The 17,859-nt window shown below is 37.7% G+C and overlaps 1 protein-coding gene across 4 annotated transcripts in view; it reads left to right on the forward strand.

The window, feature by feature from the left end:
* The window catches only part of DENND1B (DENN domain containing 1B), a 217,211-nt gene that overhangs the window by 83,884 nt on the left and 115,468 nt on the right, over window positions 1–17,859 (forward strand). For 2 of the 4 annotated variants that reach the window (XM_072998076.2, XM_072998074.2), the window contains exons 6-8: window positions 6,730–6,799; window positions 9,969–10,049; window positions 14,876–14,932. In XM_072998076.2, the coding sequence (XP_072854177.2) occupies window positions 6,730–6,799; window positions 9,969–10,049; window positions 14,876–14,932 (208 nt within the window). The remainder of the gene's footprint in view (window positions 1–6,729; window positions 6,800–9,968; window positions 10,050–14,875; window positions 14,933–17,859) is intronic. The other 2 variants (XM_078392296.1, XM_072998075.2) reach the window with 1 other exon arrangement.

A 17,859-nucleotide genomic window follows, 5' to 3' on the forward strand; every position in this document is an offset into this window, starting at 1 on the left:
ACTAGTATTCTTAGACAGACTACTTCTGATTTTGGAGAGAATATACTCATCAAGCTTTGCAGCCATCAGTGACTGTACTTTGCATGAATTCTAGTAGTAGTTGTTGTTGTTTAGTTGTTAAGTCATGTCTGACTCTTCGTGACCCCATGGACCAGCATGCCAGGCCCTCCTGTCTTCCACTACCTCCTGGAGTTTCGTCAAATTCATGTTGGTAGCTGTCCTACCATCTCATCCTCTGTCGTCCCCTTCTCCTCTTGCCTTCACACTTTCCTAACATCAGAGTCTTTTCCAAGGAGTCTTCTCTTCTCATGAGATGGCCAAAGTATTGGAGCCTCAGCTTCAGGATCTGTCCTTCCAGTGAGCACTCAGGATTGATTTCCTTCAAAATGGATAGGTTTGATCTCCTTGCAGTCCAGGGAACTCTTAAAAGTCTCCTCCAGCACCGCAATTAAAAGCATCAATCCTTCAGTGGTCAGCGTCCTTTATGGACCAGCTCTCACTTCCATACATCGCTACTGGAAAAATCATAACTTGGACTATGCAGACCTTTGTCGGCAAGATGATGTCTCTGCTTTTTATGATGCTGTCTAAGTTTATCATCCCAAGAAGCAGACATCTTTTAATTTCGTGCTGCTGTAACCATCTGCAGTGATCATGGAGCCCAAGAAAGTAAAATCTGTTACTGCCTCCATCTCTTCCACTTCTATTTGCCAGGAGGTGATGGGGCCAATGGCCATGATCTTAGGGTTTTTTTTTAATGTTGAGCTTCAGACAATTTTTTGCGTTCTCTTCTTTCACCCTCATTAAAAGGTTCTTTAATTCCTCCTCACCTTCTGCCATCAGAGTGGTATCATCTACATATCTGAGGTTGTTAATATTTCTTCCAGCAATCTTAATTGGGATTCATCCAGTCCTGCCTTTCACATGATGTATTCTGCATATAAGTTGAATAAGCAGGGGGACAATATACAGCCTTGTTGTACTCCTTTCCCAATTTTGAACCAATCAGTTGTTCCATATCGAGTTCTAACTGTTGCTTCCTGTCCCACATATAGGTTTCTCAGGAGACAGATAAGGTGGTGAGGCACTCCCATTTCTTGAAGAACTTGCCATAGTTTGTTGTGGTCCACACAGTCAAAGGCTTTTGCATAGTCAATGAAGCAGAAGTAGATGTTTTTCTGGAACTATACTAAAGCCATCTAAATTGGATGTTGTTTGGATTTTGTTGTACATTGTCTGTCGTTCTGTGTGTCTGTCTTCAGTTGTCATGTGCATACTTCGGAAGAGGCAGACCAACTGTAGATGGAGAGCATTACTGGGGTGGGATGGTAATCAAATATGTATGGCTTTACCACCGTGTTGCATAGGTATCCTGCATGATATGGGGAAAAGGCTCCTTCTTCTGTAAGCCACTGGAGGTTCAGAGAGTTAATCAGTTGAAATCTTCAGGGCTTATCATAATTTGGAGTGAACTCAGATATAACTTTCTTACACAAAATGCATTGAAAATCTCCAGTGGGAAAACGCCATTAAGATGGCATTGTGTGATCCATTTATGGCATTAATAACCTTTGAACTAAATGGTCCAGCAGTTATAATAACCAAGTAAGTTTCTGTACTAGCATGAATGTCCCAGAAAAATCAGGAGGGAATACATAAAAATGTGATCAAAAGCAAGTATTTAGGGAAATAATGTTAAAAGAAAAAAAAAACAAGGCAAAACACTATCACATGTTTACTTATTTATGATTCTGATTGTAGAAAAGACTGATTTTTATTAATATAAAATTAATATTCTGCCCTAGGAACTTGCTGAGGGGCCAAACAATCAATATGGTAAAGGATTTACAGAGTTTGTGGGAAAAGAGATTTTGTTTGGGAGGATTGAAATCATGGTATATTATTACCACATTGCCATGCTTACCCGGGCTTCATGCTCTGGAGAGGACACTCCTCGATTCAGAGCATGTTACCATAGTCTCTCGAGACTGAGGGATGCCTATGATTGCCATGTTACCACTCCTGCTTCATTTCCTTGGCTGCTAGTTATTAAAGCATGCACAATCTGTTGGTGTTATCACAGTAAACAATATGGTAGTCAAGAAAAAGAAACATAGGGGTATGATTTCAGAGGTGACCATGCGTCAGCTATAACATGCAAGAGAGCTTCATCTCTGTAACATTGAAAAGATCTGTCTTTTTAATGAGAAAAAAAAGATTAATAATTTTGTTCTTCTGCATTCTAGCTTCTAAAGCTAGAAAGAAATGCAAATGAATAGGAAATGAACAGCATAATTAGAATGCCACATAAATAATTGCAAATATACGATAAACTTTTGGGCTTCTTGCTTTACAACATGGCACTTTGCAGTCTGTATCTTTCACTGAGCTCGCAGTTTGGATTTCTTTTGTCGCTAGGGTTTCCGTTCAACCACTTATTTAATATGGATTTCAGTTTATCAAGTTTTTAAAAACCTTTTTTGTGTCTGAGGGTCTTAAACTATGTTTCTAGATTTCATTTTTCACTCTACTGACGGTTCAAAAGCAAAAATTCCGTTTGTTAGGTTGTTAACAAAACACTCTTTGGAGTATTTCTGTTGTTAGACAAGTGTAGGCAATATTTCCTGACATAGGACACAGAAGCACAGATATAAATCTCCTGAAATCATTTTAATGGAGTACAGGAACATAATTTCACTGAGGCTCATTTTGTTAAACAACTGTCTGTGTTTCTTGCAGACCTTAAACATCCTGAGAAATGCAGATAGTACCATTAAAAATTTCAGCCTTGGATTTGATTAATGAAATTTTATGGCTGTAAAATTGTCACCTAGGTTTCTAAATGAAATGTTCAATAAGGTAGACAGGTTTATTTGGGAAGCCTTTGTAGTTTTTCATCTCAGACTGTGCTTGAAGCTCCCCCCTTCCTTTAGGCAAATCCCTCAGAAGCAGAATGTTTCAATTTTACACATTTTGTGTCAATTTTCCAGACAGAAAGTAGCCCCTAGACATTAGACATTTAGCTACGGAAAGGCGGTTTCCTTAGTTTTATTTGATTACTAGAAGTTAGATTCCTGCTGATAGTTTAGGACTGTTAGTGGTTACCTGACTGTTTGACAGAAAACATTTCCTTTCCTTTATTTAACCTTTGACTTGTGAATATAAAAGCTTTATCAGAACTGTAGTAGAAGCGCAAGCGAGGTGGAAGTCTACTTAGTGCAACAAAGCTGAAGAATGACTTTGAATGAAAGCCTGAACGCCTGCCTTGTGGCTCCTTGGATTAAAAGAATATGCGAAATATGTTTTTAATTAGCAATGAAATATCTGGTGCCATTGTTTATATGACAGTAAGAGCCATGTTTTAGGTAGAATCTAATGCATTTTAAAAGCATAACATTTCCACAGCCGTCATTGATTCTGCAGATGTTATTTTACAGATTTTGTGCTTTACATGGCAAGGAGGAAATTTGTTGAACTTCCAAAATTAGGACATTGCTGATTAAGCTAGTTTTGTGATCAAACTTTTTGGTGATAGTTGATAACATGAAGTTTTAACTAACTTTATGCAGTGGATTGCTACTATGAGGTTTAGTCATATCATTGTCTCTAATATGGCAAATGTCAAACATAATAAGATTCTTATATTTGGGTTCAGAGAATAAACATTATTTTCTCCCACAATAATTTTCAAGTTTAAAGGAATAAAAGCTGAGGGGAAAAAATGGATAGGAAATTGTTGGGGGTGGTTGCCAAGATTCTCGTCTTATGTTCACATCTATACATAATAATTTAAAATTCCACATACTACATTTTTCTATGACAGTTTCTGCTACACTAGAAAAAATGTATGGGATCCATAATACTATTCTAGTGTCATTAGAAAACATTCCCACTTATTCAGGAAGAAGGAGGAATCCTTGTTTTATCAGAACTGATTAGCTGCCCACTTGTTACTGATTCCCTTAGCTTTAGTCTCCCAGGTCTCATCTCATACCAGCCTGTATGGTTGTCCAGATTAAGCTTTCTGATGCTATGGAAGCTTGTAGCTGGGAGGCGACGGTTGGCATAACCTTTTATATAAGATGAACTCCATTCAAATACCCAGGATCCAAACCAGTAATGTATGGGGGGGGGACACATAATTTGGAAGGGGTAAAATCAGGACAAAGTTGTTTCTGAGGTGACAGCCTTTGTTAGATCTGATGGTGGGTTGTACTAGGAATGAAGGTATAGTAAATCCCTCCCCTACTTTAGATCTGCATTAGAAGAAATAATAAGTGTTATAACCAAGATCCTATTCAATACCAGCAGAGCAAAATGCCTTGCCAGCATAGTAGCAGAGGATCACTGCTTCCAGCTGTTCTGCAAGCAGTGATCACTGTCAACAAGGGGTGCCTTCAACAAGGTACTGAATGCCTCCATGTGTGAGCAGCAAAAATGTCAGTCCCCTTCTGCTACAGTCCATTGCATGAGGTATTTGACTGATTAGGATCCTGGCCTTTGTACAGTTTCTTAATACTAACACTCTTGACAACAGATTGGCATAACAAGTAATTAAAAAAAACCCTGTTTCTTGTCGACATGAGTATGCTGGTGCATATGTACGCCTGGATGGGGGTGCTGAAGGATTCATTGGCTCAAATCTTGTTGTGCAGCTTTGCATGCACAGTGATGATGATTTAATCAGTAGTGGCAAATTGCTGCTGATTAAAGGCTTACTTTGGAATGTTGGGGAGCATGCATGAAATTTTATTCTATTGCGTATGAATCATGTGCACCCTGAAATTGCCTTTAATCAACAATTCTGCTGATGACATCATCACCATTGTACACGTGGAGCTGTACAAAAGAATTTCAGGTATTGTAATGGTTATATTATGTGCATACCAACTTACAATTCAGTTTGATCTTTTGTTTTAAGTTAGCAAGCTCCGAATTCCCCACATGTATCATTTTTGTGGTTTTAATGGTTCTAGGTGAAGGGTGACCGCTGTTGAAGTGTCCCAGCTGTAAAAATCCTTCTAGTATTTGGTATCTCAACATTCAATTAGCCAGACTCTTTCATTATTTATACTGTGTGTGTGTATTTATGTTTGTGCTTCATAATCTGTGAAGCCTGCATCTAGGCTTTGTGGAGTATTATTGAATGAACGGATGTGTATTTAATGAATGATAAATACAGAATATTGTCTTGAGACTTCAACTCTCTCTCTGTCTCAACAATAACAAAATCAATGACAAACTCCAAACAGAAACATGCTCAACAAAGTTCCTTAAAAGACAGTAAATTCTATCCTTTAAGGAACTTATTCAGCAATTTTCTGATTGGTGTTTGTCCTAGCTTCTGTTGTTGTTGAGAGAGAGAGAAAGATAAATTATTCTCTCTTTTTAAAATGAAATTAAAATTATTTGTAAAACTGAGTTTTCGCAATTCAGGGCAATCTTTCTTGGACAGAAAATCTTTCTCCCCAATAGCCACTTTTTGAATAATGTGAGCCAGTTAAAATCTGATCTTATTTTCTTTTGTTGCATCTCACCATGTTAACATAGCACTTTAAACCAGCTAACTTACCTGGAAACACTGTGTACATCATTAAGTACAGTACTGACATCCTAGAACACGCTGGAAGAAGAGCTAAGTGTGGTTTGAATACTCATCACAGTAGTGAACCCACTACTTTTGCACATGTCAGAGAGAAGAGGCACCATGTACCCCATTGTTTCTCCCTTTCTCCCTCTCTGAGCAACAGAGATGAGCTGGTGAGAATGCAAGTGAGTTGCTAAATATTGAGAAATCTAGAATAAGTGATGTTGCTCTAAAGTCCCTTTCCTGAACCCTGTGTAAGTGGGCAAAGTGAGGAGGTCAGTGGGGACACTGGCCCCAGCCCAAGGACCCAAGAAGGTGCTCTACCTGCTTTATTAGAGAGATTGTGCAAAACAAACCCAAACTACAAGACTCAGCCATGCAAACTAAGGCTGCCCTACAGGAGGGAAGGAAAGAGATTCCAGGGTTTGCATGTCTTCCACAGGATGATGCAGTTCAAATGGAGAGTCCTCCCATTGAAACTGTGGGTATTGCAACACACCCTCTCCCAGCACCTCAAGATGGGACAACTCAAAGAGGGCTCCTTCTCACCAAAACCCTGAGGGTTGCAGCTGGTCTTCTTCCAATGGAACACTCATTTCTGTATCTGTAATAGTCCCAGCCATCAGTTTGCCATTTTTGTGTTCAGATGTGTGCAACCAGGTGTACTGCTCTTTTCGAAGAAAGGCGAGCAGGTGCTGCTTTCTAAGGATAAGAGAAAATTAATCCACTTTTACTCTTGAGGAATCTCCCCTTCAGTCTGATGCAGTTTTGTCCTGTGTCAGAGAAAAGCACTAACGTTTATCTATGGTCTCACCTCTCCATCTGCAGTCGATTTTAAAAAAAAATGTGTGTCCAGGAGAAGGCTTCTTCTGAGTTTAGTGATTATGCTAGTATAGTTGTATAAACTATTCAACTTGCAGTTAAGTTTCAGACAGTCTTTTCTTGTTTTTCTAATCACATTCTTCTTCCTTTTATTTGAAATATTTGAAGAACTAAATCAAGATTATTTTTCCTTTTAAACTGCTCGGAGCTATTTTTTTTCCCTGTCAAACTTACACCAACTTTTCCAAAAAGGCAATAAAGCGAAGTAATTGTTATATTATGCTTCTGTGTATTCTAAGGGTCTGTCTTTCTCTTTTCAGTTACTTACCATGGTTTGAAGTGTACTACAAACTTCTAAATACATTGGCAGATTATTTGGCTAAAGATCAGGTAATTTTCTGTTATTCTTCATTAAATATATTTTAATTTAGAAGCAGCAATAATGATGATAAAATGTTCACAATTCATAGACCATTATCTCCAAATGTATTTATAGAAATGCCATGTATATTTTGGACTCTTATGTAATTGCCGTTTCTTAAGAGTAACCAATGAATTGTGCACCTGGAAGTTGCAAAATGACATTAAATCTAATCTGGCAGAATCTGACTCTGCTTTCTTTTTATCTGTTTTGTTATCAAATAAACATTTTAATAATCTGCTTGGCATATCATACAGGAAGCTGCTACAATATATTTAGCTAAGGGTGGAGAGCATGCAGCTTATTATTTACTATGTGTGAATCTCCTTGGAAAGACATAGTGGCAGAAATCCTGCCGCATTGTGTAACAAAAGGTGCAACTTTCACTCTTTCCTAGTGGCAAGTAAAATTCCTGCTTGGATTCTCATACCAAAGCAGCGGGTGAGTGCACCCTTGAGAACCAAGGCAGTTCTTTTTTACTTACCAACTAGGATTGAGTGAAAGTTATTCTTTTTGTTACACAAAGCAACAGGATTTCAGCCAGGGTATTTTCACTTTCTGACCCCATTATGTGTACAGTTTTATACACCTGTGGTTGCAAGCTTCATTTCTTCTTAATGGCACGACAAAGTACTTATCACTTTTTCAAGGACAATCCCTACTTTGAGTAGAGGAAAAAGCCTGACCAAAGTGAGGAGGAACACAATATGATTCATTCAACTAGTCCTAGAAAGTTATCGTTCCTGCTTTACACAAAGATATTTTGGAGTGCATAACAGTGGAGTTTTTGTTGTGTGGCAAATCATTAGCTATATAAGCTTCTTTCACATGTACACTGAATACTTCATGTACACACAGAAGTTGTAGATCTGCTCTGTGTTCAGACATACCCTTTTCACTGCATTTCCTGATTATGTAGAAATAAGGAGGCAGAAACAGTGGAAGTATGTGTTCTCATTCCTTGAATTCAGTCTCTAATAGATTTGTAGGGACAGGGCTATAATTGGAGAAATTACAGCTATACAACATATACACATAAAATATATGAGAAGCATTCAAGTTGCTAGCCTATTTTTGGTTCCAGTCTCAGCGACTATTTCATCTTCCTTAATACAGAGGTTTACCTGTTCAATCCAATCATGACCTAGTGTTCATTCTTCACATAAGATTCACAAAGCTAGTTTCTGATTCCAGCAGCTTATTTGGTGAAGCCTGTTCCTATGGCAGTAGAAATATGTCAGGTGCATTCAGACCATGGACTGGTCCTTTCAATGAGCACTGCTGTCTATTTAGGATGCAAGGTAGACACCAACAGTGGGTAGAGCAAAGAGATTGCAAGAATCTTGATGGTAGGCAGAGTACAGGGATTCTCACCTTTTTCAGCGAGGTAGATGTATTGCTCTGCTTCTACATGTATAACAAACAAACAAAAACAAATGAACAAACAAATAAACAACTAGGATTTATTTCAGCCTGAGCTTTTGTGGGTTACAATCGATTGAGGAGAGGGATTTAATGTCTAATATTTGTCATCTAGTTTAAAAGAATTGGTAATCCCTTTGTTCATACTTAATTCTCATGTAGTTGTACTTGAGTCTCAGCGGAGGAAGAATGTGCACTTGTACTACTCTTCCAGCTGCTTTTGTCCTTTAGTTAGGCTTCAGTTCCAGAATGTGAAAGGTCTTATTGCACAGAAGGAGAACATCTGCTGGATAGCTCAGTGGCTTAGGTATCTAGCTGAGGAGCTAGAGGTTGAGAGTGTGATTCCCCATTGTGCTTCCCTTACAGAGGTTGGACTTGATGATCCATATAGTTATTTCCACCTCTGCAGTTCTAAGATGAAGATGATCTGTCCAGCAGGCAAAACCTACTTGGCAACATCTGAACTTATATTTTCAGGAAGGTAGACTGAGGAGTAGACATAAACTGTATTAAGAAGATAGGAAGTTCTAGACCCTGGCAAATCAGAAATAAATCACCCAGATGGTACTCATCTGGATTCTTTAAGAATTCAAATGTGAAATTGCTAATCTTATAACTAGATACAATATATTTTTGTGTTGATTATTAAGTGATTTAAGACAACCTAGTTTAGAATTTTTCCATAAAGCTGTGGAGCAGCTTGATTAGAACGACTCTTAGACTATAACTTTACCAAGAATCAACCCCTATGGAGTTACTGTTTAAATTTCTTTACGAACATTGTATTAATAGCTTCAAGAAGTATTTCATAGTAATTGGACTTTTTTGTCCTTTGTATAGAAAAATGTATTGCAAAAATTTTCAGTTCTGTTAGAAATAAACTGTAATGGTATATGTCATTAGTTGGAATGCTGTTATGCTGCTGTACAAAAGAAGTAGCTTTTGAAGGTGAATTGCCTTAAATTAAGAAATCTCTGTAGACATTATTTGTTTCATACCAAGTTGCACAACTCTGTGTGTAACAGATAATGTATACTAAAATATCTTAACTTGAGGCAATATACCCCCCCAAAGTCATACCTTTTGCATAGCAGCACAACAGTATTTCAGCTACGGTATATGGACATAATTTGTTCTTTACTGATGAAACCTATTTTAAATGCAGTGTCTCTTGTGCTACAAGCTAGGAAATCCAGAAAATATTGGGGCTTCATAGCATACTTCTAAGAGAAGCTTGCAGCTGGGAATATACTGTGCACGAGTAGCTGAATGTAGAAGTTGCCCTGTTATTGGCTTCACATATTGTCCAGGATCATTTTGATGTTCATGTAACATTTGTGGAACTTACCACAGCTGGTTGCCGTAAATTGAGGAGATGCCAGGGCGTATCTGGAAGTGACCAGGCAGACAACTGAAACACTTCCCTGCTTCTTGTCAGTTATCAACAGTTAGCTGCAGCAAGTTACACAACCTCACCAAACACCAGCATGATTCTAGCTGTTTGTCCCTTATATGTTTTTTTATAAATGCAGTGGTCATGATCCATTTATTTTATTTTATTTTATTTTTTTAAAGAGAGAGAGTTCTGGAATTCTTTTGGGGCACAATAGAAATAGAAGGTAACTGTACATATGCCCAAGCCTCTGAATCATCCTGAATGTGACTGATGTTTATATGGGGTTGAATATATTTTTAAAATGTTACTTTTTTCCATAGGAAGATGACTTGAATGACTTGTTAGAAACCTGGTACAACCATCCTGTGCCAGTGGCAAACACTCCTATTAGCTTAAGTTTGGTAAGTATTAGCGATATTGTAGAAATATCTATATATTCGTAATAAATTTATTTATTTATTTATTTATTTATTTATTTATTTATTTATTTATTTATTTATTTATTTATTTATTTATTTATTTATTTATTGGACTTATATACCGCCCCATAGCACTACAAGCACTCTCCGGGCGGTTTACAATTTTTAATTATGCAGGCTACACATTGCCCCCCCAGCAAGCTGGGTACTCATTTTACCGACCTCGGAAGGATGGAAGGCTGAGTCAACCTTGAGCCGGCTACCTGGGATTTGACCCCAGGTCGTGAGCACAGTTTTAGCTGCAGTACAGCATTTTAACCACTGCGCCACGAGGCTCTTAATAAAGTAATAAAGTATTAGAAAAGCGGTGAAACTATGTTTTATTGTGTTATAACAATTGGTGCACTAGGGCCAAGATTAGATAGGCATACTGTATTATATTTTCTTGACTCTCTAGGTGTGGGATGGGTGTCCTAAAGAAAATGCAGGAAGTAAGAGAATAACAAGTCCATGTTTGATCTATCTTAATTCATCATTTGAATATGCTTCCCCCTTCCTTTCCTCTAGAATGCATATGTGAACTATTATTGTAGCCCATTTTGTTGAGCTTGGAGCCAAAGAGGTAACCTCCATGTGCTTTAACTGTAGGACCGGATGGGTTCTGCAAGTCCGGGCTCTAGCCTTAGGGGCAAAAGTTCAGTTTTGAATCTCAAACTTGGAAAAGCTCTCCCCACTTGGTGAGAGCCCTCCTGCTGCCAAATTTGGTGCATCCCATTGAGGTTGATCACCTTCCCACCAGTCCTAATCAGCTACAGTGTCCACAGTTGAGAGAGGTCTTCTCCTCCCTGCAAATCACATTGCCCTCATATCACTGTGATTTGCTCTCTGTATTATGATGTCATGCTGCACTATTTTCATGGGCCAGATTGACATTTTCAGCCACTGCCACAACTTCTCCATTACCATAACCTACCAGATCAGTACCAGGCTCCTCGAAATCTGCCTCTAGATCTTTGGCACAAAAGAGATCTTGAGTAGATCAGTCTCACATTGATCGAATCTCATTTCAGTTGGTTTCTACATCACCAGTACCACAAGGGCCCCCCTGCCCCCATAGCAACCCTAATCATAACATGCCTTGCTTGGTTTTGAAGTTGTTGACACTGAAGCATACTGGCAGTCATATGAGAACTTCTAATATAAGTTCATCCAGATCAGTTTCAAGAACCTGTTCAGTTCCAAAATAACCTACAAAAGCAATGGCAACTCCAAAACAGAAACCCAAGACAGCACTGAAACCTTTGGAACAGTAGGCTAGGCATTGTTATCAACACTCATTTTTGCCTCCTTCAAAATTCTTCTGAACTGATTAACACTAAAAGTATCTCTCATGCCATCCCATTCTACTCTTGGGGACACCTTCCATTTGCAAACACACGGAAACACAGCATGTCAATGCAGAAAGATAATTGAAACCAAGACTATCCTCAGAATCATCAACAAAAGTATCAAGGGGGGTGGAAATGGACTCCATTGTTTAGCATCAAAACAAAGACAAACTTACCAGACTTACTCCATCTTCTTTGAACAGAAAGCAAAGCCAAGTGTGCCATTTATGTACTGCCCCTTAGTGCTTAAAGCACTCTGTGGGTGGTTTGCAATTTAATTCTGCGGGCTACACATTGCACACACACCCCCAGCAAGCTGGGTACTCAATTTACCAACCTCAGAAGGATGGAAGGATGAGTGAACCTTCAGCTGGGATTGGACTCTGGGTTGTGAGCAGATTTTTGGCTGCAGTTCTGCAGTTTAACAACTGCTGTATGAGACTGCTCATTAAGGGGTCATTCAGCCAGCATCCCTGAGGAAAGGAGACCAAGACATTAATCTTGTCTCACATTCATGAAGCTCAGATTCTAATAATGACTGCTTCGCTGACGCCCATCTGTTCTGCTTACTACCCCAGAGTCAGACATTGGGAACACAAATCCACCCTCCCCAAGGACTTTCAGTCACCTGGTATACCAGATGGCTACCACCAACTTCTAGAAGAGTTGAGAATCTCTATAAAATCCAAGAGAAGGACAACACCATCCTTTCTAAGCACCTTCAACCAAATTCAGTAATTGTGGAGGCCTCCCAGTCTAGATCAAGTAACACTAGGTCAAGTAACAAGTATCAATGTAAGATTGATATGATTGGCAGAAGGATTTATTCAACCACTGCATTGGGTATATGTACCACAGATTTCTTTGGGCAAAAGCAAGCCCCCATCAATAGTCTTCCAGAAGATAAGTTGCCTTAGCCTTGACGCTTCAACAAGAGGCTGTGGCCTTAGTCGCCCAAGAGATGCATGAACTTTGCAAAGGCTAAAATAGTGCCCTATCTACCACCTAGTCTTTATACTGTGATATGCTTCCTAGTACATCTGAAGCAGCACAGCCTCTTTCACTCTTCCCTTAAGGTAAACCTATAATTAATAATAGCACATCAGTCAAAAAAACTCAACAACCTCTAGTTCCTTTCAACATTCGAACCTGAAAAAAAAAATCCTAAAGATCCTGGAAAACGTTTATGTTGATGTACAATCTCCTCTGCTGCAGTGATCACTCCCCTTAGTCCTCAAGCAGCTCATGAAAAAACCAATTGAAACTTTGGCAACAGCAGATCCCAAGCTGCTATCATTTAAGACCCTGTTCCTTGTAGCCATAACCTCAGCTCAGAGAGTGAGTGAATTTGCTGTCCTGAGACATGATCCACCCATTTTACAATTTCATAAGGATAAAGTTACTATCTTCCCAGATTTAGCCTTCTTTTCTAAGGTGGTGTTGGACTTTCACCTCCCATGCTGCCAACCTTTTCCCCTTTCCCCATCTCGGGCCTACATTTGGACATACATAGGATGTTTGGAGAGTTTTTGTATTCTGTACCTCCAGAAACACATTTTTGAAAGTCAGATCTGCTGTTTGTCAGCTATTAGAGACCTTAAAAAGGCGAGCAGATCACATCTCAGTGTATTTTGGAATGGATCATCAACACCATTATACTTATATACCAACTAACCAATAAGCCACTCCCAGACTCTATGAGAATGGTGTGTGCACTCTATGAGAACGGTTACTACCTCCATAGCCTTTCTGAAGGGGGTTCAACTAACTAGCATTTGTAAGGAGCCACATGGTCACAATCCTTGATATTTATGTCAGACCAAACTCAATGCTACCTTTAGCAGACTGGTAATCTCTTCTGTTTTTTGAGGCATCCCATTGGTAAGTGAGCTTGCTAGTTAAACCATATGTGTGATTCATAGATACTATAGTTCTTTGAGTGGTCATCTGTTAATTCACACAATCTGCCCATCTTCCCCTCAGTCTGTCACACCGGATTGTGTTTGTTTGACAATGGTGAGCTGAGGGAACTGAGGATTCATCACAGGGTGGGTGGAGCATGTGCAGTGCAGAGAGTCAGGCTAAAGGACTTCTAGACTCTGGAATATTCTGAGGGAGTTTTGCACAGGCTCAGAAAGAACCCACATATGTGAATTCACAGATGACCACTTGAATTACAGTTACAGGTAAGCAACCTGCCCATATTCTTGCAGGCTGTGCTCTCATGTCAGCTTCGTGATGGTTTGATGTCAAACATTAGATCTCGATTGTAAGATAATTCTATTGTGTCACTGGTGCATTCTCTGAAATCTCCGAATACATGCCATAAGCTTTTATTATCTCTTTTGTTTTTTTCCCTCGCACACAAATATTTAAATACTTTAAATAAATAAAATGTATAAACACATGAAATTAGTGAGGGCTACCTGTAAACCGCCAATTTCTGTTTAGCAGAGGCTTATTAATAGAACATGGGCACTAATTTTGTTGATGGTACACAAAGGCTCAAATTGTTCAAATACAAGTTATTATTTGTACAGTTCTAGTAGGTGTTTCATAATTAGCTTCTGAAAAGTGCTAGAAAAGCTGGCAGTTTGGAACTTCATGTTTAACAGTTCTCTGTCGGTCTTTCATTAATTAGCTTGGTGCTGTATTAATTTTCCCCCTTTCTAATTGTCTGTGCCACATAGTTGCTTTGGGGATCTGGATGCCAAACTGTGTTCTCTTTGAGGCTCATAAACAAATACCAATTGTACACAGAGTATGTGAGAATGGGAGTTCTTTTAGCTAATCAGTTGGCCAAATGAGCTAGCCCTTAAATGGATATTGTGATGTAGAATTCAGCTGTTGTACCTGGAGGTAGAATGAGGGATTTTGTACAAACATGTAAATAATTTAAAAATGCAATGCTTCATGCTTAACATTGTTGGGACTTTCACACTATAATTAGCTGTTGGTTAACTAGCTTTGGAAAATAATTTCTTTTTGTTCCTCATATGACACTACTGGTTTTTTTTACAGGCCCTCAAAAAGAGAGGGAAATACCAATCTAGCCTCTAAGATTTAGTGTTAATTTTAACATACAACCGGAAATATCAGGGTTGCACATCCAAACCTGATTGTATGCCCAACAACCTTATCAAGTGTGTTGGCTCTTTTCCATTCCATCTGTTGCTTTGCTAATTTCCCGTATTTCTTTGGTGTACACACTGCTGTTTCTTCTGCGGAAATAGGAAGCCCATATAGTTGTTTGACAATAAAAAGGTAAATTGATACAGATGTTCACTTTTTATTTCAAAACATTGTGAAAGGGAACGGAGAAAAATTATTTCAGAAGACAACAGTTTGACAAGGTTAAATTCAGCTCATTGGGTGCCACAAATGAATATGTTCACTTTTCTTTCTTATGTTGGAAAAAAGAACAAGGTGATTTTTGCAAGTAAGCAAGTTTTGAAAAGTCAACCATGTTTAACAGCGGTGAGTTTAAAATGCTTTGACTGCTCACAGCCCTTCTTGAAAGAAATAATTGCCTGCCAAATGATATCTCTGTTGACTGCTAGTGATTCATAAGTGTTCCCTGAAAAATTATGATGTTGCAAATTTGGTCTGAAGGAGAAAATCTCCTTGAATATATTTTCTGTTTAGAGTAAACCAAATTTGGTACTCCTATGTGCTAATTATGTATTAAACATTTAACAGAGTATATTTACTGCCTTTTTGTTAGAAACGAAACAAATGGAGTCATTGTTATATATTTCAGTTGTTTATATACTTTGATAAGATCCTTTCAGAAAAGCAAAATAAACATGTATTATTTTCGCTGAATATATTTACACATGGCCTTGTTGGCAGCTTGTGAACAATGTCTCACCATCATTTATTCATTGATATGTCAGTGGTATATGCTGTTTTCATCATAACCACTCAGCAGAGGCATACTATTTTGCTTTTAAATGACCAAATTCAGCTGTCTCAAAAAAATATAGACTAGTTATTAGTCAGAGAAAAAAAACTGTAGGATATAAACTAAATGGCAAAAGGAAATGTAAAAGTACCATGTTAATTATTTTAAATCCAGTGAGCAACAGAGATATGCATGTTGCTTTAATTTTTAAATATTCCTAAACAAAAGTACATCACAATAATGATAAGTCAGATTTTTCAAATGAATTTTAGATGTTTGCACCTTTGGATTTTCTCTCTCCCTTTTTTCTTGAATACTTAAGACACATAATTTTAATCCAAAAATACTACATACAGAAATTTTCTGAAATTTTGGGAATAATTTGGAGTTTTGATTACAAAATATCTTACCCCACTTTCTGTTTCTTTCTATGTTCTGTGAATTCTCGTAAGTCACTCTGTATGCCAGAGAAAAACAGCTGTTCTTGTCTAATTATTTTTCGAAGATTGCATGTTATTTACTTAACTATTGGCTAATTCTGATCATGCAACATTAATTTCCAAATTTGTACAATAAGTATACCATTGAATAAAGATAAGGATGTGTAGGCATTAACACCTGATTTTAAATATTAGATATACAAATTTTTTACATAATGCAGACTGTCTTGTTTTTCTTAGTAGAATTCAGTACACCATTAATATGGTCTTAATCCAAGTAACATTATTCTGTTTACATGCAGGAGGTGATCTATTAAGTTTCTCTTTGTTAATACTTGTTTGAATATGTAACAGAGCCTGAATTCAATTTGTAGATTGCAGCAAAATTATCCTGCAGTGGAGTAAGCTCCATTGAATTGGAAGGATCCTCTCAGTAAACGTGTATAGGATGGTACTGTGCATGAACCTCTAATAGTACATTTACAGCAGTGGTGGAATTGAAAACACGGCTGTAGAATAGTCATTTTTAGTTTGGAATGAAATTTCACAGATTTTTCTTCTGTATCATGGGTCACAAGAGACAGAACAGATCAGCAGATTATGATACTGGAAGTTGAAGAATGAGTGGACTATAAAAAGGTTCCCTTATTCATTTCCAACAATTCCTGAGGTTTCCAGATCATTAGGTGATAAATCAAGCCTCATGCCAGTAAGTCCATCTGCTAATTGCTCTCATTGCCTTGATAAGAACATTTCTATTTCTGATCATATCAATATTCCAAACCTGAATAGTTTTCCAGGATACAAATGGTTTAAACTTTACTTTTAGTATTTATTTCTAGTACTAGAAAACCAGTGTATCAGCCATAGTACTCAATTATTATTTATGTGCATCTTAAATTTTTAAATTAGTTTTCAAGAAATATATAACATGACAGTACAGTTGGATAAATTTATATTATATTGTGCAGCATAGCAAAACAACATTCTGCAAAATAATTATAAAAATGGTGGTAGTAAAAACAAAAATTAGAACTTTGAAAATGGGCTTTGGATCAGATAGTCTGCCCTTGATCTGTACCAAATTTTGGGACATTCAGACAATGGGTTTTTGAGTTACATTTTTTTGAAAAATTTAAACTGATTTATAACCCCCCATTCAAAAATAGATGATCCCAAATGAGCCCAGATTTAAAACAGATCACATAAATTGAAAATACTAATTTTGCTTATCTTGAAAAGAATGGTTTGCCCCACCTGCTTTTTCAAAATTTAGAATGAATCCAGGTTGCAGTAGCTAAAATATTGATCTCAAAAAGGCCTTTCAAAAGGGAAAAACAGTCACCTTGTTATAAGACTGAGCATGCATAGTACAGGCTTGCCAGCAGAAGCTTTGTGAAATGATACATTGTATACATTCATAGAGAGATGAAAAAAGCCCTGACAATTGCTTTGTGTTTTGGTAAAATATGGTTAGCTGATGAAAAAAGGATTTCTCCTGCTTGATGTCTCTTTGTTAATGAAAGTGAACCCAAGAGGATATCCTGTAAACCATATTGACTGCTAACATGGGTATCGTCATCATTCAGACTTCCCTTTGCATTATTTTTCTGGCTGGCAGTGTTGGCATGATATTGTGCAGCTATATTGGATCATTTCCTGATGTTTTGAATTGTGGATACAGAACCACTATATGCCACATCGATAAACCAGAGGTTTTTGAAGAATGGAATATGTACAAAGAAAGATAAGAAGAAGAAAAGAGGAAAAACTGGTGAGAAAGGAAAAGGAGAAGAAGATGAAGAAACTATAAATATGGAAGACAAGAAAAAAGAGTATGAGATTGGTCCTTAATGTTCATAGTCAGTCTCCAATGAACCAACTGTCACGCATATAAAAATGCCTCATGCATACAGATCCATATGTGCATCCCAAATATCCTTGTACAGATCAAATCTTAGTGAACATTGGCATCATGCATATTTGGAAGTAGCAAAAACAGTTAATTCTTATCTATGCTGATCAACTGACAAAGTGGATTTGGATTTCCATCCCTGCAA

The sequence above is a fragment of the Pogona vitticeps genome, chromosome 4 (assembly GCF_051106095.1).
Source record: "Pogona vitticeps strain Pit_001003342236 chromosome 4, PviZW2.1, whole genome shotgun sequence".
Lineage (NCBI taxonomy): Eukaryota > Metazoa > Chordata > Lepidosauria > Squamata > Agamidae > Pogona > Pogona vitticeps.